At 37.9% G+C, this 24,900-nt stretch overlaps 3 protein-coding genes and 1 pseudogene across 4 annotated transcripts; 2 read left to right on the forward strand and 2 right to left on the reverse strand.

Moving 5' to 3' along the window:
- Window positions 1–152: 152 nt before the first annotated feature.
- LOC119982120 (transcription factor RAX2-like) lies at window positions 153–12,296 on the reverse strand. The gene is made up of 4 exons (XM_038825330.1): window positions 11,837–12,296; window positions 11,620–11,709; window positions 1,204–1,243; window positions 153–910 (listed from the first exon to the last, which is right to left on the reverse strand). The coding sequence occupies exons 1-4, from the start codon at window positions 11,970–11,972 to the stop codon at window positions 169–171; spliced, it is 1,008 nt and encodes a 335-aa protein (XP_038681258.1). The 5' UTR covers window positions 11,973–12,296; the 3' UTR covers window positions 153–168.
- Window positions 12,297–14,370: 2,074 nt separating this feature from the next.
- Window positions 14,371–16,861, forward strand: LOC120012718 (alpha-L-fucosidase 1-like). The gene is made up of 3 exons (XM_038864171.1): window positions 14,371–15,003; window positions 15,178–15,414; window positions 15,602–16,861. The coding sequence occupies exons 1-3, from the start codon at window positions 14,429–14,431 to the stop codon at window positions 16,368–16,370; spliced, it is 1,581 nt and encodes a 526-aa protein (XP_038720099.1). The 5' UTR covers window positions 14,371–14,428; the 3' UTR covers window positions 16,371–16,861.
- A 1,031-nt stretch (window positions 16,862–17,892) lies between these two features.
- On the forward strand, window positions 17,893–20,445 carry LOC120012726 (annotated as a pseudogene).
- A 28-nt stretch (window positions 20,446–20,473) lies between these two features.
- Window positions 20,474–24,610, reverse strand: LOC120012733 (protein N-lysine methyltransferase METTL21A). Of its 2 annotated transcripts, XM_038864192.1 has the most exons (11): window positions 24,365–24,610; window positions 23,918–23,999; window positions 23,194–23,260; window positions 23,008–23,073; window positions 22,584–22,677; window positions 22,335–22,451; window positions 21,829–21,929; window positions 21,425–21,499; window positions 21,246–21,338; window positions 20,800–21,129; window positions 20,474–20,647 (listed from the first exon to the last, which is right to left on the reverse strand). In XM_038864192.1, the coding sequence occupies exons 2-10, from the start codon at window positions 23,929–23,931 to the stop codon at window positions 20,809–20,811; spliced, it is 948 nt and encodes a 315-aa protein (XP_038720120.1). In that variant the 5' UTR covers window positions 23,932–23,999; window positions 24,365–24,610; the 3' UTR covers window positions 20,474–20,647; window positions 20,800–20,808. The 2 variants fall into 2 exon arrangements, with proteins under 2 accessions (XP_038720120.1, XP_038720130.1); XM_038864202.1 differs by lacking the exon at window positions 24,365–24,610 and having other exon boundaries at window positions 23,918–24,049.
- Window positions 24,611–24,900: the final 290 nt, after the last annotated feature.

Raw genomic sequence — 24,900 nt, forward strand, 5'->3', positions numbered from 1 at the left:
GAAATGTTTTTTTTTTTTCATATTTATTAAATATAATCAGAAAACACAAACCCCCATGAGGCCATGAAAGTCTGTCTGAGCAAGTCTGATCTGAATATCGTCAACAAACACCTTACATTCCCCCCACCCCAACTTCGAATCTTTCATTCTGAGTGAATTGAGTCAGTACTAGTAGTAATAATTATACATGGTATTCTCTACTTCTGTCTTGTTTTCTTCAATGAAGTTGAACCGGTTGTTAATGTTACTAGTACAACAACTGCTAATCAGTTGTTGCTTAACATCATAGTCCAATAATGGAGGAGCAGTACTCTCTCCATAAAGCCCATTTGTTGCCTTGTCTGTCCAGTACTGCAGCTGGTTCACATTGTGACCTGACACCTTGTTTTTATTGTTGTTGTCTTCAAACGCAGTTGGTGATGACATGCTATTGTTATAACAACATGACTGCAGAGTAACCAAGTCTTCTTGTTTTATCTCTCTGGTCCCATTATAACTACTACATTCAGAGGAACTGTAAGCTTCACTACTTCCAAAAATGACCATATTTTCCTTCCTGCTGTTTGGATAACAATATCTACTCATCATTGACCCACCATCTTGAAATTGAAATTGTGAAGGAGAATCAGAAGTGTTTGTCATTGGGTATTTCCAAAGATCTGATGATGATATATTGGATGGGGTGCAATCTTTATATAATGGAGCAAGTGATGAGGAGGTTTGATGATGAGATGGGATTAATGGCAATGGTGCACTGGTAGGTGGTTTTATCTTGTGGTGGATTGAACAAGGAGGAGGAGGAGGAGGAGGAGCCATGGAGATCCTGAGTTTCTTTTTGAGCTTGGTGTTCCAGTAATTCTTGATATCATTGTCAGTTCTTCCAGGTAGTTGAGATGCTATTATTGACCATCTGAAATCAGCACACCATGACCAATATAATTACAAACTAACCTTTCTCTTAACACTCAAAACATCTGTACTAATTAACTGGGTGTTTCATTGCTGGATCTAAAACTTAATTGGCAGTGCATGCACAAGAATTCATCGATCCTCTTATTCTACATATGTTGTTTACCCCTTTTAGGTAGATTTCATTGAAAATACATTCGTCAAATCAGTTGGTATATATAAGGAAACCTAGTTGAGATCATAGGTTTAACAAAACAGAACAAGAACTCTTTAATGGTAATATTTGTTTGGTACCTGCTTCCAATGGCAGCAAACAAGGTGCAGATTACCCTATCTTCTGTTGGATCGGATGGCACTACAAGAGGGGGGGTGAATTGTGATCTTAATCAAATTTAGACTAAGTCACCTCTTTTTTGTTTCAATTGAGTTTCACCCTAAGCGGAAGCAATTTAAATAAGTTGAATATAAATGTATGCAAAGATAATCACATACATCAAACTTAACAACAAGAATCAAGTCAAATGATCAAAATGAATATCACACACAAAAACAAGTTGTAATGAAGCACAAATTCAGATTCAACAAATGTATGCACAAGCTTGATTCTATCACCCTAGATGTCCAATTTCAAGTATGCAATGCAAGTATGATATGCTAAAATGAAATTGCTGTAAAGTAAAAAGGGCAAAGAGATTTATTGTGGTTCGGCTTAACCCAAGCCTACTCCACTCCCCAAGTCCCACTTGGGAATTTCAAACACTCCACTATAGCTTGTTCAACCGAGTCAAGCGGAACTCATACAACCAGTGTTTTTGTAGCTCAAACACCAAACTTTACACACCGTGTGGTTTATAGCTCACCACACAAAACTCTACACACCGTGTGGTTTATAGCTCACCACACAAAACTCTACACACCGTGTGGTTTGTAGCTCACCACACTAACTTAATCAACAAAATACAAGCTCAAAAATGGCTCTAAGAATAGCCGGGTATGAGATAAGTTTAGGCTCAAAGGCTGGCTCTTTAGTAGCTGGATTTGTAAGTGTCTAAGGCTCAAATGAAGCTCTTGAAAAGCTGGAATGGGAATGGTAAGCACAAAACTCAGATTTGAGATTTATTTGGTTGCTAGGATATGTGAAATTTTGAGTGGTGTATCAACCAACGAAAATCAGTTGTGATAAGGCTTGAATGGTGAAATGGAGATATAGAATGAAGCCTTATAGGTGCTGGAAATCAGATTGCTCAAGCAAGTAGAATGGCTCTTGAGGAAATGATAAGAATCTGGTAAGAAAGGCTCAAGAGTAACAATAAAGCTTTACTTGGCTAGTGTGTATGATCTCTCTTCAAAATCAAGTATGTAATCAAGAAATGAATGAGTGAAAGAATGAAAGTTTAGAAGATGAAGAACACTAGAGAGAGAGAGTGTAATTTTCGGCCAAGTATATGCACCATAGACAAAGAGTTAGTTTATATAGAAAATTGTGGAGTGTAAGCTCATGAAATGAGGGCCATTGGATTGATATGAAAGATATGGACCCTTGGATCATTATAGACGTTAGAAGGCTTAGAGAAGTGTGAAAATGATTACAACAAGTCTTTTTTGGTAGGAAGAAATAATGGCTTTTGGATGGATATAGACTTTGGAGGTCACCTTGAAAGATACAACAATTGACTTGAGAAAAGTTTGTCTTTTAGGTGGAGTAAATCATGGCTTTTGAATGGATATAGACTTTAGAGGCATCTTGAAAGATACAACAATTGACTTGAGAAAAGTTTGTCTCTTAGGTGGAATAAATGATGGCCTTTGGATCAAATGAAGATTCAATTTTGGCCATAGGATGTAAAGTAGGAGAGATAAGAATAAAGCTTGAATCTTTGGCCATTGGATTAAAATGTGATTTTGATGTAGAGAGAATATGATCCATTGGATGTGGAGTGTATTGGTGGGAAAGAGAAATGGTTTTGAAATAAAGCTTCCCACACATGTAAAGAGAAAAACTTGTCATAAGACTTGTTGTACCTCTTGTCTCCTCCTTTCAAATTAACTTTTCCTTCTCTTCTCTTTTTGGCTCCAAGTCTTCTAGTTAAGATGTAACTATGGTTAACTTGTCTTCTTTGCCATGTCATCAATGCCATGTCATTAATGCCATGTCAACAATGTCATGTCAGCTGCCACGTCACGTCCGTCGATTCTGACTTTGACTAGAAAGTTAATTTTACTTCAATTGATCCCAATTAAGCTCCAAGACATCTTTGGCAAAACTTGACTTATGTTGACCACGAAATTGACTTTCTTAATCATGTTTGACACTGATTAAGCCTTCACTAATGTTGGTCAAGGATGACATTAGGACCAATTTACGTTTTGGTCACCCTACACACAAATCATACTCAAGACATGCTATGTAAACCCTTTTAGGATTTCTTGCAATTAGTCCACGTTAGTTCAATAATCAAATCATCAAATAAGCACAATTGAACTAGTTTAATATAAGTCTTGAATTCCTAAACTAATCAAGTAGGCATATGCACCTAGGTTTCTCAATACAATCAATAGATCAAAGTTCAATCAAACCATGCCGTTGTAATCACTCAAACATACATTCAACATTCTCCCCCTTTTGATGATTACAAAATAACTTATGTAACTTTGAGCTATTTTCTTTAATTCACATGAGAAACTCTCCCCCTCACATTATGCTTCACACAAATAAACTTCCTATAAGCATATGTTTCAATAAACACAAGGGAATTGCAATTCAAGACAAGTAAAGTATCAATAGGCAAGGTCTATACAATATGACATTCAAGTTCCTCCCCCTTAACCTATGCATACTATACTTTAAAGTTCAAAGTATATTTCTCCCCCTTTATTTTGTAAATGCATCCAAAAGGTGTTCAATATAAGCAATGCATAACATTCATACACATATCAAGGACTCATTCTCATGCCAAGATTACCTCTTAAAAATTCAAATCTCTCTTGGTTTAGAGGTTTCGTTAGTATGTCCGCAAGTTGGTTCATTGTGTCCACATAATCTAATTTAATTGTCCCTTGAGTCACACGGTCTCTAATAAAATGATGCCTAATTTCAATATGTTTAGCCTTAGAATGATGCACCGGATTTTTAGAAAGGCTAATGGCACTAGTATTATCACAATATATAGGAATATCTTTTAATTTAAGTCCAAAATCATTTAGTTGTTGTCTAATCCATAAGAGTTGAGCACAACAACTCCCTATAGCCATATATTCGGCTTCGGTGGTAGATAGGGCTACACAAGGTTGTTTCTTAGAGAACCAAGAAATAAGCATACTTCCTAGGAATTGACATGTACCCGAAGTACTCTTTCTATTTATCTTACACCCAGCAAAATCAGCATCACTATATGCATATAAATCAAACAAAGAATTTTTATCATACCATATGCCAAGAGTTGATGTATACCTAAGGTACCTAAATATTCTCTTAACCGCTAGGAAATGAGAATGCATAGGTTGACTTTGAAATCTAGCACACATGCATACACTAAACATGATGTCGGGTCTACTAGATGTCAAATATAAAAGTGAACCAATCATGGACCTATACATTTTAGAATCATAAGGTTGTCCATCTTCATCTTTTTCAAGTTTAGTTGTCACACTCATGGGAGTATGAGAAGGGTTCAAGGAATCAAAACCAAACTTTCTAAGCATATCATGAATATATTTAGTTTGACTAATATGTATACCTCTCTTAGTTTGTTTAACTTGTAGTCCTAAAAAGAAGGTAAGTTCACCCATCATAGACATCTCAAATTCACTTTTCATGCACAACTCAAATTCTTTGCACATAGCCTCATTAGTAGCACCAAATATAATGTCATCTACATATATTTGAACAATAAGCATGTCATGACCTTTTTCCTTTAAGAACAAAGTGCTATCAATTCTTCCTCTTTTAAAACCATTTTGAATTAAGAATGAGGAAAGTCTATCATACCATGCCCTAGGTGCTTGTTTCAAACCATACAAGGCTTTTGTCAATTTATAAACATGGTTTGGAAAGTTAGGATCTTCAAATCCGGGTGGTTGCTTTACATACACATTCTCATTGATAAAACCATTCAAAAATGCACTTTTGACATCCATTTGATAAAGTTTAAAACCTTTGAAACATGCAAATGCCATAAGCAACCTAATAGCTTCTAACCTAGCTACGGGGGCAAATGTTTCTTCATAGTCAATCCCTTCTTCTTGGTTGTACCCTTGTGCAACCAACCTAGCCTTGTTTCTAATAACTTCACCATCTTCATTCATTTTGTTCTTAAACACCCATTTAGTTCCAATTATGGTTTGGTCTTTAGGTCTTGGAACTAAATGCCAAACTTCATTCCTAGTGAATTGATTCAACTCATCTTGCATAGCAATAATCCATTTATCATCAAGCAAAGCATCATCAATGTTTCTAGGTTCTATTTGAGAAATTAAGGCATAAGAACCATGCACATCAACAATTAAAGCAGTATTCATTAAATTTGCAGTCACATTATCTACCACATTAGCATGCATATCATTATCATTAGGAGCTAAGTGAGATCTACGAGTCCTTACCCCTTGATGCAAATCGCCAATTATGAGTTGTTTGGGATGCTTGTGTTTGTCCTTCACTTGCAGCCATGATGTAGGAGCTGTAGTTTCACTATTGGAGGCCACGGGTGCAACCTCACTTTCTTCCAAGCCCACGGGTGCATCACTATTTTGTGTCTCTTCGTGCTCATTTCCTCCCTCTTTGCTTGGTCCATCATCTTTAGGTGTAGGAGAGTCATCTTTATCATCTTTTAAGCTCAACTTCTCCAAACCTAACTCAATGTCATCATTCTCAAGCAAAGGGTCAAATGCAAGAGTTTCAATAAATTTAACATGAATGGACTCTTCTATTCTCCTAGACTTTGGATTGTAAACTCTATAAGCTCTAGAAGTTAAAGCATAGCCAACAAATACACAAGGAATAGATTTTGCATCAAATTTATCTAAGTCATCCTTAGTGTTTAGTACATAACATTTGCAACCAAAAACTCTAAAGTAGTCAACCTTAGGTTTTCTATCATTCCAAATCTCATAAGGTGTCTTATTTATCTTCTTTCTAATAGATAACCTATTTGTAACATAGCATGCACAATTAATGGCCTCGGCCCACAAGAACTTAGGCAAATCATGTTCACAAAGCATAGTCCTAGCAATTTCTTGTAAAGTTCTATTTTTCCTTTCTACCACCCCATTTTGTTGGGGTGTCCTAGGTGAAGAGAAATCATGTCTAATGCCATATTCATCACATAGATCAATAAATGCATGATTATCAAATTCTCCTCCATGATCACTCCTAATCTTGCTAATGCTTATGTTCTTTTCATTTTGAAGCCTCTTGATTAGTTTTGAAAACTCATGAATGGTCTCATGTTTATGTGCAAGGAAAATCACCCAAGTATATCTAGAATAATCATCAACAATTACAAAGGCATAGGATCTACCACCTACACTTTTAACTCTACTTGGACCAAACAAATCAAGATGCAAAAGTTCTAAAACCTTAGTAGTTGAAATCTGGTTTTTAGACTTGAAAGACTCCCTAGTGTGTTTTCCTCTAATGCATGGCTCACAAGCATCATACATGTCAAAGTTCAAAGAAGGTATACCTCTAACAAGATTATTTCTAACCAATTTTTCAATTGTAGAAATTCCTATATGTCCTAATCTTTTATGCCATATATTCACATCACTAACATTGGAAATCAAGCATTTAAGTTTGCAATCATTCAAGTCTTTCAAATTAATAGAATACACATTACCATCTCTTTTTCCTACAAGCACGCATTCATTCATGGCATTTAAAACATTTAAAAACTCACACTTTGAATCATCAAAACATATGCGCAAGCCACCATCACACAATTGAGAAATACTAAGAAGGTTAAAAGATAATCCATCAACTAATTGCACATTAGAGATAGAGAAAGATGATACATCACCTATGGATCCTTGACCAAGGATCCTACCCTTCTTGTTGTCACCAAAAGTCACATGACCACCATTAGAGAACTTCTTGAGAGAAGAAAAAGAACTTGAGTTCCCGGTCATGTGTCTTGAGCAACCACTATCCAAGTACCATTTGGAAGCCTTAGAACTTTTGATTTTCAAGAACACCTACATTAGTTCAATTCGCTTTAGGTACCCAATTTCTTTTGGGTCCTAGGAGGTTAGCATCAAGAATCTTGGTTCCCTTTGGAACCCACATTTGCTTAACTTTCTTGCCAAACACATATTGAAACTTTGGAAAAACTTTGGCATTCAAGTTATGCATATATGCATCATTTGAAGAATGAAATGAAGTGCTAGCATACATAGAGCCTTGTGGAACTCTAGGAGCCCTAGAATACCTTATGGGTTGCCCTAATTTCTTAGGAAACCCTACGGGTCTCTTGAGACCAGATTTGATATCCTTCTTCCAAGGCTGATTTGGCGAACCCCTAATAGGAATAGGCCTATGTCCCACAGGTTGGACAAATGATACATGCTCATGATGTGATTTTGAAGTACTAGCATGCATATCATTCAAAGCATTGTAGTTAGGAGGTGAAAAAATCATTTTCTTAGGAAAACAATCCTCCTTCATGTCATTCAAGGAATGTAAATAACCATGTGATACAAAAGATGTAGAAATATCATGCATATCACATTTCTTCAATTTCACATCATCACCAACATAACCTAGACCTGATTTGTCCAAAGATTGCCTAAGGCATGATAAGAGTGAATCAAGTCTAGAAGATCCCACACTAAACTTTGAGAAAGATTTTTCTAGATCCTCATATCTCAATTTCAAAGCGTCTAATTCATTTTGAACACTAGAGTCAACATGTGACTCTTGGTTCTCATTAGGCACAATAGCAATCAATTTCAAATCATCATACTCTTCTTGCAAGGTACTAAGTTTAAATTGCAAATCTTCAATCAAGGGTTCATGATCACACTTAGACATGTTATTAGCACACATGGCAGCAAGCATATCGCACTTTTCATCACATTTAGCATTTAGATCATCAATGGTCTTTTCATGCTCTTCTACCTTAGCATTTAAACACTCAATCTCATTTTTCAATTGTTTCTTTTCCTTATGCATTTTCCTATTCTTAGCATTCATGTCATTAAGTAAGGAAAGCAAATCATCAATAGACACATCATCATCATCATGATCAAAAGAATTTACCTCCTCATCCGGATCGGATGAGTTTCCTTTGGCCATCAAGCAAAATCTAGCAAACTCATCCTCACTTGAAGAGCTTTCGGAGTCCGAATCACTCTAAGTAGCTTTGAAGGCTCTCTTGGATTGCTCCTTGCTCTTATCTTTCTTCTTTGGACACTCATACTTCATGTGCCCCTTCTTGCCACACTCAAAGCACCTCAAATCTTTGTCTTGCTCCTCATGGTTCCCTTTGGAGTCGCTTTGATCCCCACGGCCAGATTTAAAGTTGTCCCTCTTTGAGTGGCCAAAAGGTCTACCACCTTGCTTCTTCTTGTTTATCAAGTATCTCTTGAACCTCCTTGTCATTAAGGCTACTTCCTCATCACTCAAATCATCTCCGCTATCAACCTTGGAGGCAAAGGCAATGCTCTTCTTTTTGGTGTCCTCTTTTTGAGCTTCTCTTGCCTTCAAGTTTGTCTCATATACTAGAAGTGATCCTACAAGCTCATCCAACTTCAAAATTTTGAGATCTTTAGCTTCTTGGATGGCAGTCACTTTGGCATCCCATGCTTCCGGAAGACTTCTCAAGTACTTTTGCACCTTTTCTTGATTGGAGAATGTCTTCCCTAAAGATTCAAGAGAATTCAGAATTTTGGTTAGTCTAATATCCATATCGGTAATAGACTCATGTGGAAACATAGTGAACAATTCATATGAATGCATGAGCATGTTAATCTTAGACTCCTTTACTTGATTAGTTCCCTCATGCTTCATCTCTAACCTAGTCCACATATCTTGAGCCGAAATGCATGTAGAAATATGTTTAGCTTCAATTGAATTCAATGCATTAAATAAAATAGACATAGCTTTAGCATTCAAAGAAATCTTTTTCTTATCATTATCATCCCATTTATCCCTAGGTTTTGAAATCTCTTTTTCGACATCACCGATTTTGGTGGTGATGGTAGGCTCATAAGGTCCATCCTCTATGACATACCACAAATCAATATCAAGAGACATGAAATAAAGTTTCATTCTCATCTTCCAATGGTCATAGTCTTCTCCATTAAAGAATGGAGGTCTACCACTAGATTGACCCTCTAACACATGATCATGTCTACCACTAGTAGATGCCATCATATAAATCACTAATAATGCACAAGAAAATTACTTCTATATGCAAGGGAACACAAGCTCCGATACCACTTGTTGGATCGGATGGCACTACAAGAGGGGGGGTGAATTGTGATCTTAATCAAATTTAGACTAAGTCACCTCTTTTTTGTTTCAATTGAGTTTCACCCTAAGCGGAAGCAATTTAAATAAGTTGAATATAAATGTATGCAAAGATAATCACATACATCAAACTTAACAACAAGAATCAAGTCAAATGATCAAAATGAATATCACACACAAAAACAAGTTGTAATGAAGCACAAATTCAGATTCAACAAATGTATGCACAAGCTTGATTCTATCACCCTAGATGTCCAATTTCAAGTATGCAATGCAAGTATGATATGCTAAAATGAAATTGCTGTAAAGTAAAAAGGGCAAAGAGATTTATTGTGGTTCGGCTTAACCCAAGCCTACTCCACTCCCCAAGTCCCACTTGGGAATTTCAAACACTCCACTATAGCTTGTTCAACCGAGTCAAGCGGAACTCATACAACCAGTGTTTTTGTAGCTCAAACACCAAACTTTACACACCGTGTGGTTTATAGCTCACCACACAAAACTCTACACACCGTGTGGTTTATAGCTCACCACACAAAACTCTACACACCGTGTGGTTTGTAGCTCACCACACTAACTTAATCAACAAAATACAAGCTCAAAAATGGCTCTAAGAATAGCCGGGTATGAGATAAGTTTAGGCTCAAAGGCTGGCTCTTTAGTAGCTGGATTTGTAAGTGTCTAAGGCTCAAATGAAGCTCTTGAAAAGCTGGAATGGGAATGGTAAGCACAAAACTCAGATTTGAGATTTATTTGGTTGCTAGGATATGTGAAATTTTGAGTGGTGTATCAACCAACGAAAATCAGTTGTGATAAGGCTTGAATGGTGAAATGGAGATATAGAATGAAGCCTTATAGGTGCTGGAATTCAGATTGCTCAAGCAAGTAGAATGGCTCTTGAGGAAATGATAAGAATCTGGTAAGAAAGGCTCAAGAGTAACAATAAAGCTTTACTTGGCTAGTGTGTATGATCTCTCTTCAAAATCAAGTATGTAATCAAGAAATGAATGAGTGAAAGAATGAAAGTTTAGAAGATGAAGAACACTAGAGAGAGAGAGTGTAATTTTCGGCCAAGTATATGCACCATAGACAAAGAGTTAGTTTATATAGAAAATTGTGGAGTGTAAGCTCATGAAATGAGGGCCATTGGATTGATATGAAAGATATGGACCCTTGGATCATTATAGACGTTAGAAGGCTTAGAGAAGTGTGAAAATGATTACAACAAGTCTTTTTTGGTAGGAAGAAATAATGGCTTTTGGATGGATATAGACTTTGGAGGTCACCTTGAAAGATACAACAATTGACTTGAGAAAAGTTTGTCTTTTAGGTGGAGTAAATCATGGCTTTTGAATGGATATAGACTTTAGAGGCATCTTGAAAGATACAACAATTGACTTGAGAAAAGTTTGTCTCTTAGGTGGAATAAATGATGGCCTTTGGATCAAATGAAGATTCAATTTTGGCCATAGGATGTAAAGTAGGAGAGATAAGAATAAAGCTTGAATCTTTGGCCATTGGATTAAAATGTGATTTTGATGTAGAGAGAATATGATCCATTGGATGTGGAGTGTATTGGTGGGAAAGAGAAATGGTTTTGAAATAAAGCTTCCCACACATGTGAAGAGAAAAACTTGTCATAAGACTTGTTGTACCTCTTGTCTCCTCCTTTCAAATTAACTTTTCCTTCTCTTCTCTTTTTGGCTCCAAGTCTTCTAGTTAAGATGTAACTATGGTTAACTTGTCTTCTTTGCCATGTCATCAATGCCATGTCATTAATGCCATGTCAACAATGTCATGTCAGCTGCCACGTCACGTCCGTCGATTCTGACTTTGACTAGAAAGTTAATTTTACTTCAATTGATCCCAATTAAGCTCCAAGACATCTTTGGCAAAACTTGACTTATGTTGACCACGAAATTGACTTTCTTAATCATGTTTGACACTGATTAAGCCTTCACTAATGTTGGTCAAGGATGACATTAGGACCAATTTACGTTTTGGTCACCCTACACACAAATCATACTCAAGACATGCTATGTAAACCCTTTTAGGATTTCTTGCAATTAGTCCACGTTAGTTCAATAATCAAATCATCAAATAAGCACAATTGAACTAGTTTAATATAAGTCTTGAATTCCTAAACTAATCAAGTAGGCATATGCACCTAGGTTTCTCAATACAATCAATAGATCAAAGTTCAATCAAACCATGCCGTTGTAATCACTCAAACATACATTCAACATCTTCCTCATCAGAGAACTTCCCGTGTTTAATGTTGGGTCTCAGATAGTTTAACCATCTTAATCTGCAGCTCTTCCCACATCTCTTCAGGCCTGACCAGAAGATAAATAATAAAAAAAAAAACCCATTTTGAAAAGCAACAAATTAATTAATCAATAGCATCACAGACACACATATATAGAACATAGATATAATTATGCTGAAGTATATAATAATTACCAGCTCTTTGAGGAAAAACAATCCAATTGCCTCCAGTCCCATTCTTCTCTATGTAGTCCTTAAGCTTCAAATCTTCCTCCGGAGACCAAGGCCCTTTCTTCACATTTGCCTTATCACAACAAGGAGCCCTCCCCATGATCTTCTCTCTCTTTCTCTCTCTCTGGAATATAAAGTCTTATGGTTTCTCCTGCTTCTTCTATTTTATTTAATCTGAAAGACTGAAATACTTGACGATGATGACGAATAAATTAAATGACAAAAGGCAAAGGTCTTCTTTGTGCAAAGACTTTTGTTTGTGAGGCTGAGGCTGGTGCCGGTGCCTTGTTTGTAACTCTTATGCTAATTGGACCTTATTATTACCCTTGAATAAAACCCCTCCTCTTTCTTCCATAACTAGCTATGCATCCAAAAAAGTCTCGTTGATGTGGAAATTCAAAGCCAATTGAAGTTGAGAGCTCTTAATTGCGACATTTTCCAACCCTCAGACTTCTTAACATAGCCAGCTATATATATACTGGTATTGGTAGATGATTAATATATATACATAAATGTCCTCGACTTACTATAAGGATACCTTCAATTCAAACATGAGACTTAATATTTCACGTGTTATGGACTGCTACAGTGTAGAGTGTTTATCTAATTATACCTAGCTAGCAAATAGCAATCGATGATGATGACAAAATATATGCAAAGGAGAAGACCAATCTATCAGATGCTCTTTCGTCTTTATTTCATCAGGGGTGTGTCACTGTATTGGGACGATGATCATGACCTATCCATCAATGCCAATGTTTGTAATAGTTGACGCATCAATAGCTATATATGATTCATATGACCATGCAAACAGTTTGTAATAATATGTAAAACATTCTTAATTACACTACCCTGTCACTCCAACACTAACTTTTGCTCAATAGGGGTCGTTTTGTTTTATTTTGCTTGGTGACACATTATATATGAATAATACTCGAATAGATAATAGAGAGTACTGTAGCTATTTATTTTGGTAGACCCGGCCATGAAAATCATTATTTCTTATTCAACTTGACTTTGTAAGAAGCATTCCTTAAAAGAGAAACGTCTTGTCATCTATAGTGATCACCATACAGTGCTCACCTTTAATTGATCAAGAATAAAAAGGAACACGAAGTTCATTAAACAATTGAGAGAGTTTAGTGAGATGGATAGTGATGATATGGTTGTGAACTGATGGACAAACATATATAAATCCATTTATAAATAATAAGTTGACTAGCTGATCATCATTAGTGTATTGACGCAACGCAGAACGCAGAGGTACGTAAGATTCGTTTCTAAACGTGAATTGTTTTTCTAATTCGTTTACACTTACCTATATATGTATATAATTGCACCACGTAGTTTACACAACCAAGTCACAGACGCTTTGCTTTTCTTAATAATTTTCATTCGGTCATTGCATACGTAACGTACTTGATATATATATATATATATGCTAGCTAACAACCTTAGTTAACCATGATCACAAGCTACTTGTCTGAACTGTGTAATCTAATTAGTTTAATCGATTTACTAATTTTACTCTACAATGATACGATTGTTACCTCTATTAGTAATATCCATAACTAACTAATATCCTGATCTGAAATGAAATATTTCGAATAATTGACGGCAAATATCTCACTCAAGATTTATATATTCTCATCCTCCTTTGTTACCCACAACACATTGATTGATTAATTCTTGTTCAAATTATTTTTTTATTTTTTTTTTTGAAAGGCTCATAGGTCACACGCACCCTAAGTCATGTCCGGGGGCATGAAGGCCACCACAGTTAATGGAAACTACTTAAATCTTAACCCCTTGGTGAGAATGAAACCCTAAACCTCAAGGTTCTGGGCAAATAACCTGACCAACCAGGTTACCTCCTATTCTCTGTTCAAATTAATGTTTGTAACGTTTGGGTTTCAGTATCAATTATATGATGTTTCGTGATAGATTTAACTTGAGACATGATAGATGGAGTGGTTGATCTTAGAAGGTTGGTGGATAACTTCAATTGATAGGCCGATGGTTTAGTTGCGAGGCCACCAAACTTATTAAGTCTTCACCTCTTCATTATTAATGTTTTCGTTGAGATTTGAGAGTATTAATCTTGATCATAAAAGCCTCACTAGCTTAGACCCAAGGCACGGATGAGGGGTTTTGCTTTGGATCATAAATGCGAGAGTGGGAGGGTGAACCGGCCAACAAATTAGGCTGCATGTTTTAAGCTGGGAAAACTTTAGTCACACCCCACTTTTTACTAAAGACACCCCGTCAACTGAGTTTTACAAGGGATGGTCAACTCAAATTGGGATGTCTTTAGTAAAAGGTGGGGTGTGACTAAAGTTTTCCTTTAAGCTGTTGTTGTCCTGTGGGCTTGAAGCTGCAAAAGATTTTTGGGCCTATAATTTAATGGGCTTCATTGGATCAGTCCACGTCAACGATTCCTTATAAGTATAGTTGAATATTGAGCCCACTCCACGTCACCAGTCCACATCAAAACGACACCACCACCACTTCGCTTATAATGACTTCACCCTCGTCTCCTTCCTCTCGTCCACCATCATGAACCAGATGTTCGTCAACGACGCAGTGAATCCCAGAAAACCCATTCCATCAAAACTAGTTGTAATCCTCCTCATTCTCTCATTCAGTCCACTTTGCAGTCGGGCCCTCAAAATACCACCTCCTCTTCCCATCTTGCCCGTGCCCTCTTCTCCACAGCTCCAGTGGCAACTCAGTTCCACGGCTATGTTCCTTCATTTCGGACCCAACACCTTCACTGACTCCGAATGGGGCTCTGGAATGGCCGACCCGTCCGTATTCAACCCGACCCGAATCAACGCTTCCCAGTGGGTCAGTGTTGCCAAGGACGCCGGGTTCTCGCGCGTGATACTCACTGCGAAGCATCACGATGGATTCTGCCTGTGGCCTAGCGAGTACACGGACTACTCGGTGAGGTCGAGCCCGTGGAGGTATGGGATTGGAGACGTTGTTGCAGAGCTAGCTATTGCTGCCAAGGATGCTGGTCTTGATCTCGGGCTGTATTTGTCTCCGTGGGACCGGCACGAGGCAACTTACGGGAAGACTCATGAGTACAATGAGTTCTACATGGCTCAGATGACTGAGTTGTTGACTCGGTAACCAAAATTGCTATCTCCACCGATCTGTTGCTCACTGAATATTGTTGTGTTTATTTGATTATTCGATCTATCCAAACAAATTTCTTTGCTTTACATTATTGGCTTCATTTGGTATTTGAGTAATCGGTAGAGAAATTGGAAGTGAATTTAACTCTTTTGTGGTTGGATCAGTTATGGAGAGATAAAGGAGGTATGGCTGGATGGTGCGAAAGGGGAGGGGGAGAAGGACATGGAGTACTTCTTTGATAGTTGGTTCAGTCTTATTCACCAGCTTCAGCCAGGAGCTGTCATATTTTCTGATGCTGGTCCTGACACCAGGTGGATCGGGGACGAGGCTGGCGTTGCTGGATCTACTTGCTGGTCCCTCTTCAATCGAAGTGATGCCAAGATTGGTGGTACCGATCCAAAGTAAGCCTAGTGAAACACCCAGTTCTGCCTGTTTATTCCTAGAAAAAATGGAAGGATGTAGAATAAACACAGAAAAGACCAATACTTTGAATGATTTCTCTTTATGCGTCCTATCTTCTCCTCTCATTCTGGGAAAATGAAGCCGCTGAGTTTCCTTTGAATCTGATTATGCTTGTTCTATGGACAGATACTCACAGGAAGGAGACCTTCTAGGTCATGACTGGGTACCTCCGGAGTGCGATGTCTCCATCAGACCTGGTTGGTTCTGGCATGCATCAGAAGTTCCAAAGTCGGCAAAAACCCTTCTTGACATATATTACAAATCAGTTGGCAGAAATTGCATCTTCCTACTAAATGTGCCTCCAAACTCTTCAGGCCTTATATCAGCTGAAGATGTAGAAGTGCTTCAGGAGTTCAGTGAGTTGCGGAAGGCCATTTTTTCACATAATTTAGCGGAGAACGCCATTATTTACGCCAGCAGCATTCGAGGAGGTCATAGGAGCTCTCAATTTGAGCCCTACAATGTCCTCAAAGAAGGAATTTACCCATACTGGGCTCCTGAAGAGAATCAATCTGAATGGATATTATACCTAAACCTTCAAGAATCGGTATCTTTTAACGTTTTGAGAATTCAAGAGCCAATTCACATGGGACAACGCATTATTGCTTTCCATATTGAGGTCCTGAATGATAATGGGGAATGGAAGCAAGCGATCAGTGGCACCACTGTGGGATATCAGAGGCTACTGCGATTCCCAACTGAAAAATCTCGGCATTTGAAGTTTGTCATTGACAATTCTCGTGCAGAGCCACTTATTTCTTACTTGGGTATTTATTTGGATCAATTTTCTATCTTGACAAGTACATTTAATACAGGTTCGCATGGCAGCTTCAATGGAAGTCAAGTTCTTCAGCAAAGTACACACAATTGTTCTCAAACTGCTGCCGTATCGTAGTAAATGTCTGAATTGCACAGCTCATTTTTCATCTCATGGATTTAAATCATTGAATTACCTGCATTATTTCACATCAGTTTCAATTTCTGAATTGCTGGCAAATTTTAGTCAAGTTGCAAGGTTGAGCTTTTGCATCCTATCCAAAAATCCTGTCAACAGACCTTGAACAGGCGCTCCATCATCCTGACTCTAGCCGTAGATTTACTAAGGAAAGATATTAGGTGTTCCATTTACGGAGGAAGGTTCTGTCTTCATCTTGTGGAAATAGCTTGAATCTGGCAGTGTCGCCTGCTAACCAGTCCCGATTTGGTGGCAAGGAGATTTCTACCTCGACAAGATGTTGGGAAGAAAAACTGGAGAAGGATCCTTCAAAGACAATAGATGAAAGTGTTCATCTGCAATGATGCAAGAAATGTAATGATAAATGAGATGAATCATAAATGACATACCTTTGCATTTTAAGTTATCTTCAGATTTTGAAGTAGCCCATCGATCCATATCTTCTTCCTTCCCAGTCACTCAGCTTTCCCACTTGGGGATTTTGTTTGTAGCTCCTCAGTGTACTTCACCTTTTCAGCCCCATAATCATCCATTTTTTTATCTTCCTCATTACAGCCTCCACCACTTTCATCCTGTTCCTGGTTTGTTTCTATTTTGTCAACCTCATAAATATGCTGATGAGGTTCGAATGTTGTATCTGGTTTGCTTTCATCCTTGGATACTTGGATGTTATCGTCTCTGTAGGCAATCAAGCTGTGTGTTGATTCCAATTCCAAAAGACAAACAAGTGAAGTACAAATGATTGTTTTCTGGAGTATATTTTTTTACTGAAATTTGATTGTTTTTGAATGAAAAATGTATATTATTGACAAACAATTGGAATTGCCCAATTGCATTACATACATAATTGATTGTGTCATGTGTTCTTACTATTATAATTCTATTGTTCTTAAAAATAATGTAATTATAGGTATAATACCAGCAATCTCATTGTTTTATTTAAATAAATTTTTTTTTTTGATTACATTTTATTTAAATATTAAAAACAATATAATTTCATCAAATTTCATGATGAAATTGATGTCTAAAATACGAGAAGTAATGGATTTAATGGATTAACATTATTTGCACTTCATTTTTTATTAAATATACCTTATTTTAATGTGTTTTTAAAAAATTAATGAGGTATATTTAATAAAAAATGATGTATATGTTTTATCATTTAATGTGCGAAATTTCAATAACATTGGAATTACATATAAAATAATAGAATTAATGTTTCCAATACATAAACAATGGAATTACTTTCTCAGATGACCTCACGATGATATCAGTATGATGTCATCGACTTCATCTTCATCCAACATCTGCACTTCACCTGCAAGTCGATCTGCCACCTACACTTCCAATCTCCACTTCACCTGCAAGCACCACGTGGCCATCTAGCCGGCCGTTGTCAAGTCTCACCGAGCCGCAAGGCTCCAACGACCCATGCGAAGACCATCACCGAGCGTTTCCATCACCCGTGCTCTTTCCTCCAATTCGCGTGAGAGACAAACGAACCTGATCCAGAGAAAAAACGGGATGAAGGAGAAGTTGAAACATCACTGAAATCGACGGCACATCGGCTCCTGGAAGCTGCATCATGACGACGACGACGACATATAGAAGGAAAAAGAAAATCCTAATCCAGAGAGAAAGTGAGTGTGTGTGCGTGAAAAATTGGGACACAACCACCACCACTTCGCTTTTAATGCAATGATTTCACCCTCTTCTTCTTCATCCTCTCGTCCACCACCATGAACCAGATGTTAGTCAACACCGTCATCGACGCAGTGAATCCCAGAAAACCCATTCCAACAAAAGTAGTTCCAATCCTCCTCATTCTCTCATTCAGTCCACTTTCCAGTCTTGCCCTCAAAATACCATCTCCTCTTCCCATCTTGCCGGTGCCCTCTTCTCCACAGCTCCAATGGCAACTCGCTTCCATGGCTATGTTCCTTCATTTCGGACCCAACACCTTCACCGACACAGAATGGGGCTCTGGGATGGCCGACCCGTCCTTATTCAACCCGACCCACATTAACGCTTCCCAGTGGGTCCGTGTGGCCAAGGACGCCGGGTTCTCGCGCGTTATACTCACTGCGAAACACCACGATGGGTTCTGCCTGTGGCCTAGCGAGTACAAGGACTACTCTGTGAGGTCGAGCCCGTGGAGGGATGGGTTGGAGACGTTGTTGCAGAGCTAGCTATGGCTGCCAAGGATGCTGGTCTTGATCTCGGGCTGTATTTGTCACCGTGGGACCGACACGAGGCCACTTACGGGAAGACTCAGGAGTACAATGAGTTCTACATGGCTCAGATGACTGAGTTGTTGACTCGGTAACCAAAATTGCTATCTCAACTAATTTGTTGCTCACTGAATTTTGTAATATTTGTTTGATTTTTCGATCCATCAAAACATATAATTATTTGCTTTAGACTATTGGCTTCATTTGGTATTTGAGTGATCAGTATTCTACAAGTGGTTGGAAGTCCTCCTTCATTGTTGCAGATTTTGTGGAGACTTGAATTAAGAAATTTGTTATACTGGGTTTTGAACGTTTTACTGGTTCTTGTGAATCCAGTAGAGAAATTTGAAGTGAATTTTACTCTTTTGTGGTTGGATCAGTTACGGAGAGATAAAGGAGGTATGGCTGGATGGTGCGACAGTGGAGGAGGAGGACATGGAGTATTTCTTTGATAGTTGGTTCAGTCTTATTCACCAGCTTCAGCCAGGAGCTGTCATATTTTCCGAGGCTGGCCCTGACATCAGGTGGGTTGGGGATGAGGATGGCGTTGCTGGATCTACTTGCTGGTCCCTCTTCAATCGAAGTCATGCAAAGATTGGTGGTGATGATGCGAAGTAAGCCTATTTATATATGTGTAGTTGCTCAAGTTTTTGTCAAACACCATTTCTGTCTGTTTTTCCCTAGAAAAAAATGGAATTTTTGAATGATTTCTCTTTATGTATGTTATCTTCTCCTCCCATTCTGGGCACAAATGAAGCCGCAGAGTTTCCTCTGATTTTGCTTGTTCTTTGGACTGATTTTTTTTTTTAAACTCGGGATGGTCATCCCATGCGTACAACAGACCATCAATTTAGTCCTGAGCCGAAGCTCAATGCGCAAGTAAGATCGAGCCGATGCGCAGAATAGGGCTCTCATTCTCTCAACCCCTTCAAGAAGCAGACCCGTGCCATCAGCCTTTGGCCCACGAAACCTAAGACATCCCAAGGAATTATGTCCCACCGATTAGAAGTCCTAATCTGTGAGATATTTCAACTCTAAGCCCGAAGATATAATCACTAGACTAATACCAAATTGTTTTTGGACAGATATTCACAGGAAGGAGACCTAGGTCATGACTGGGTACCTCCGGAGTGTGATGTCTCCATCAGACCTGGTTGGTTCTGGCAATCATCGGAAGTTCCAAAGTCGGCGAAAACCCTTCTTGACATATACTACAAATCAGTTGGCAGAAACTGCATCCTCTTGCTAAATGTGGCTCCAAACTCTTCGGGCCTTATATCAGCTGAAGACACAGAAGTGCTTCAGGAGTTCGGTGAGTTCTGGAAGGCCATATTTTCGCATCATTTAGCAGAGAACGCCATTATTTACGCCAGCAGCATTCCAGGAGGTGATAGGAGCTCTCAATTTGAGCCCTACAATGTCCTCAAAGAAGGTATTTACACCTACTGGGTTCCTGGAGAGAGTCAACCTGAATGGATATTATACCTAAACCTTCAAGAATCAGTATCTTTTAACGTTTTGCGAATTCAAGAGCCAATTCACATGGGACGACGCATTATTGCTTTCCATATTGAGGTCCTGAATGGTGATGGGGAATGGAAGCAAGCGATCAGTGGCACCACTGTGGGATATCAGAGGCTACTGCAATTCCCAACCCAAAACTCTGGCCACTTGAAGTTTGTCATTGACAAGTCTCGTGGAGAGCCACTTATTTCTTACTTGGGTATTTATTTGGATCAATTTTCTATTATCTAATACAAGTTCTCATGGCCGCTTCAACGGAATTCAAGTTCCTCAGCAAAGGACACACAATTGTTCTCAAATTGCTGTTGTATGGTCGTAAATGTCTGCATTGTACAACTCATTTTTCATCTCATGGATGTTAAATCATTGAATTACCTGCATGATTTCATCTCAGTTTCAATTTCAGAATTCCTGGCAAATTGTCGTCAAGTTGCAGAGTTTAGTTTTTGCATCCTATTAAACCTGCACCAGAAAGAACATTTCAATTAGTAGGTGGAAAGGAAACGTGCATTAGTGAGACAAAATCCATGCATAATATAGATGAACCATGTACGTACAACCTCACTCATGCAAGAAATGTTGATGATAAAGGAGATGAATCATAAATGACAGACCTTTGCATTTCAAGTTATCTTCACATGTTGAAGTAGCCGAGCAGCCATCGATCCATATCTTCTTCCTTCCCAGTCACTCAGCTTCCCACTTGGGAATTTTGTTTGTAGGTCCTCAGTGTCCTTCACCTTTTGAGCCCCATAATCATCCATTTTATCTACTACCTCATTACAGCTTCCACCACTTTCGTCCTGTTCCTGGTTCGTTTCTATCTTGTCAACCTCATTAATATGTTGGTGAGGTTCGAAAGCTGTATCTTGTTTGCTTTCATCCTGAGGCTTCTGTCCCATTATATAAAGTTGGATACTTGCATGTTGGTAATTATCATCCATCTGTAGGTAATCAAGCTCTGTGTTAATTCCAATTCCGAAAGACAAACAAGTTCTATACTAATGTGCACAAAACGAATGTCCAAGCATCTGAAGTAAGCATATATAAAACGAGTAACCTTGGCTCTTGGAACAATTTTCAAGTCAAAATGCCTTTTCCACATCTGAAGCATTTGCTCGTGGACACTAGTGGAACGGATTTCATACCCCACCTAAATGGATATTTTAGCTACGAGTGAGTGAGCCAGCTATCATGATTTGACAAAAAAACTGAAGCTGATAACCTTAAATATCATACCAATATTGGGGTTTTGGGTCCAGATAAAGCAAATATGGTCCTCAATAGTCTTTCCAAGAGATGCTCTGCATAAACCTTAAATACATGTTAGTTAGCAATTGGAAGCTTCATTAAAACAATTTGCACACGCAAAAAGAATAGCGAATGAAAAAGAAGAAGAAGAATTCAATGAAGTTAATAGCAGTCGGAAGCAAAACTGATTGCATACAATATATTGATTGTAGAATCATGTCTGGTAATGAGAAATCAGTTTTGTAAAATCATTTTTTTGAAAGGAAAAGAATCAGTTTTGTAAAATTACTAGATTTGGAAGTACCATAAGAATTAGAATGGCAGTTAGTAATGAGGGGTATAGGATTGCATGTGCATTTTTCCCCATAAAAGTAAACATCAAATAAACTTACAACATCTGTGCCAATAATATAATCAAATGGTGGACCAACAGCTCTTATATGATCCTCATTTCCCCAGTCCAGTTCTGCAACCTCAATTGAACCAATTGAATCTGCACGAATCATGATTTCAAGGAAATATATGCATCATCATCATAAGGGCTTGCTACCAGAAAGAGACAAGTCACTCAATCCATCAGAAGGCATTGGTAGTTTCATGTTCATCAGGCACAAAGATAGGATTTGACAAAAGGAATAAATTAAATTTTATCTTAAAACGATACGTACATGTGAACATGTGGCCCAATTCTAGAGTTGCACGGGGACAACCTAGAGGTCACGACTCAGGGGTTCAATTCTTGGAAACAGTCTCTCCACATATTATATGGGTAAAGTCTGCATACATTTTGGTTGCCCAAACCCCGCCCATTACGGGAGTCTTGTACACGGGTGTTGTTTACCTTTTACCCTAAAACGATATGTATGAATAAAAATAATCAAAATATTTAAAAGTGCACCTAAACCAGGATTCATCTGCATTATTCTTGAAGTATTACGCTCAACATTTCTCTTTAGCAACGGCAAAACCTCAATTTGGTCGGTGGAAACTACATTACAACCAAGTAATGCCATCCCTAGAAAAAATGAGTTCATATGTGAGTACACAGCAATATAGCAGATACACCATGATAAATTTGACCAATTTCAAGTAGAAAGAGAACATGAATTAGTGTAGAATATATGAACTTAAGAAAGAAAAAACTCACCAAATCCAGCAACTCCACAACCTGCTCCCAGCTCAATTACACGTTTCCCTTTAAGTTTGGATGGGCAAAACCTTCCTTTTCTGCAATTCTTTTCCTGAAATTACAACAGAAGTCCTTATTTTTCGTACTTAGTAAGATACAAAACTATGATGGAAACCAGAGCAGGTTCACAGTACATGGACTTCAGATGCAAATCACCAAATAAAAAGAAAATCTAGTTGACAATTTCAACGTTAGAAGGAGAAAAAAAAATTTCCAACTACTCGAACCAAATGATTGAAACATGACAGGGGCAGAGTAAAAAATGGTGAGTATCCCAGTAACTTGCAATCTTATGGGTGAATCTACTTATGACAAATCACAAAAAATAGGCAAGAAGTAGGAAAAAAAAAGTTCAAAAGATGTTATTAGTAATAGAACTTACCAGGAATTTGACAAACACAGTGGATGCATCCCAAACTGTAGTCCCCAAATGCCCTGAGTTGGGATCCTACCACAACCAGAACAAACGTGCCACTGTTAGACGTATGTTTCTCTGAAAAGCTTATCATCAAATGACAATATTTCTGAGAATATAACTCCAACCTAGACAGAAAAACTAACGACAAACCTGCGAGAACAGCAGTTGATGACCCAAAACTTCAAGAGCAATTGTAGACGTGGTTGGAGAATTTAATCTGGAAATTAAAGAGAAGAATGGAAATAGCAACTGTTCAATGAAACAGTATAGCAAGGAGTTACAAAAAAAATAGGCAAATGTAAGTTGTTAGTTGGGTTGGATGTATACAACAAATTTTTGTTTCATAATTAGTATCAAGCTACAGGCGAGCATGTGACTCAGTGGTAGAGTTATAGAGGTGCAACTTAGAGGTCGCAGGTTTAATTCTGGGAAACAACCACTCCACATATTATGCGGGATAAGATTTGCGTACATTTTGTCTATCCCCAACCTCCACCCGAAAGAAAAATCGTTTCAACATCAAAAAATAACAAAAACGAGAGCAAACATGTAATGATGGATTCTAAATTGTAACCAAGCATCGCTCATTGGTTCTATACCAGACTCATAACTCGAAAGCTTCTCTGGCCTTTTCTTAAGGGGGTGCTAAAACTCCAGAAATTCCAAATTCCAAAATAGAGATAACACTTAGAGATTATTAGAAATGTCAATAAAAGATTGTATTCGTAAAGCATAACCATAAAGCACTCCTATGAATGTTTGTTTTTACAAGACACCAGTCCACAGTTTCAACACAGATCCTATATTATAGACATGGAGCAGAGCAAGATAACAGATGAATTTATAAGTTACAAATAGTGATCATGAGGATTACCTGTCAAGCTCCATAGAGTTGGTCTGAGTCGAGAATGCCTAGAAGTTTACATACTCAGCCAGGAATATAACGGACTTGTTTTACTGTAAAACATGCAAGAAAAAACAAGTTACTTAAAAAACAGAGAATAAATTTTCAATAAGCATCCATTTATCCCGTAGAGTCACACAAAGCATATTCTTGCTCAAAAGTTCTCATTTGAAAGTTCGTTCCATAATTCTAGCTGGAAAAGAGAAAGAAGATATCTTGGTATCTTAGTGAATCAAGTAACTCTGATTCCGTGGTGGAGGCAATTAGAAGAGAACCCTAATGTCTCAACAACAATCAAGCCGCAAATCGTACAACATTCCATACAATTCTACATTCTTAAACGATAATAAGCTCCAAATTTTACAATCGAAACAGCACGAGTCAACGAAACCAAAAGTAGAGGGGGGAAAACTATTCATACTAACGGAGAAGTAGCTTAGAGGAACTAAGCGAACTCCTCTCTGACGCTCGCCACACCAAGTCCGTTGAAAACGTAGATGAACAGATTCAATTCGGGCAAAAGAAATTTAAATCCTCGTAGGACGAGATCGAGTGATTTCACATCGAAACCCTAACTCCTGCCACGATCTCTTTTGTGGGGGAAACTTAAAAGTCTTCCTTTTTTTTAACTTTCCTTCTGTTAAAAGAACTAAAAAATAAAATAAGATCCCAACAGTAATTATGATGCTCATTCATACACATAACCTGCCTTTGAAGATATATCAAATCCAGAGGCTGTTTACACCCAAAGGATTAGTTGAAGTGGTAATAATGATGTGTCACCCTTAGGTTCGAATCCCCACCCGTTTCAAAAGAAAATCCAGTCGTTGTTTCCAGACATCCAAACCATATCTAAATAAACTTATGGCAGTGGAATGTGCAATTTTTTTTATGGATATATCATAGCCAAGACTGTAGTTTTCATTGGTAAGTTTGCTCCAAGTCCAATGAAA

Source organism: Tripterygium wilfordii, chromosome 2 (assembly GCF_013401445.1).
Source record: "Tripterygium wilfordii isolate XIE 37 chromosome 2, ASM1340144v1, whole genome shotgun sequence".
In the NCBI taxonomy this organism is placed as follows: domain Eukaryota; kingdom Viridiplantae; phylum Streptophyta; class Magnoliopsida; order Celastrales; family Celastraceae; genus Tripterygium; species Tripterygium wilfordii.

Coding starts and splice junctions, on each gene's coding strand:
- LOC119982120 (XM_038825330.1), bottom strand. CDS start 11,972: ATGGGGAGGGCTCCTTGTTGTGATAAGGCAAATGTGAAGAAAGGGCCT. Junction 1,244..11,619: donor GAAGTTCTCTGATGAGGAAG/ATGTTGAATGTA, acceptor ATCCAACAGAAG/ATAGGGTAATCTGCACCTTG. Junction 911..1,203: donor TTTGCTGCCATTGGAAGCAG/GTACCAAACAAA, acceptor TGCTGATTTCAG/ATGGTCAATAATAGCATCTC.
- LOC120012733 (XM_038864192.1), bottom strand. Junction 21,930..22,334: donor GCAGATGAATCCTGGTTTAG/GTGCACTTTTAA, acceptor TGATTCGTGCAG/ATTCAATTGGTTCAATTGAG. Junction 21,130..21,245: donor AAATTGTTCCAAGAGCCAAG/GTTACTCGTTTT, acceptor GATTACCTACAG/ATGGATGATAATTACCAACA.
- LOC120012718 (XM_038864171.1), top strand. CDS start 14,429: ATGAACCAGATGTTCGTCAACGACGCAGTGAATCCCAGAAAACCCATT. Junction 15,004..15,177: donor ATGACTGAGTTGTTGACTCG/GTAACCAAAATT, acceptor TGGTTGGATCAG/TTATGGAGAGATAAAGGAGG. Junction 15,415..15,601: donor ATTGGTGGTACCGATCCAAA/GTAAGCCTAGTG, acceptor TTCTATGGACAG/ATACTCACAGGAAGGAGACC.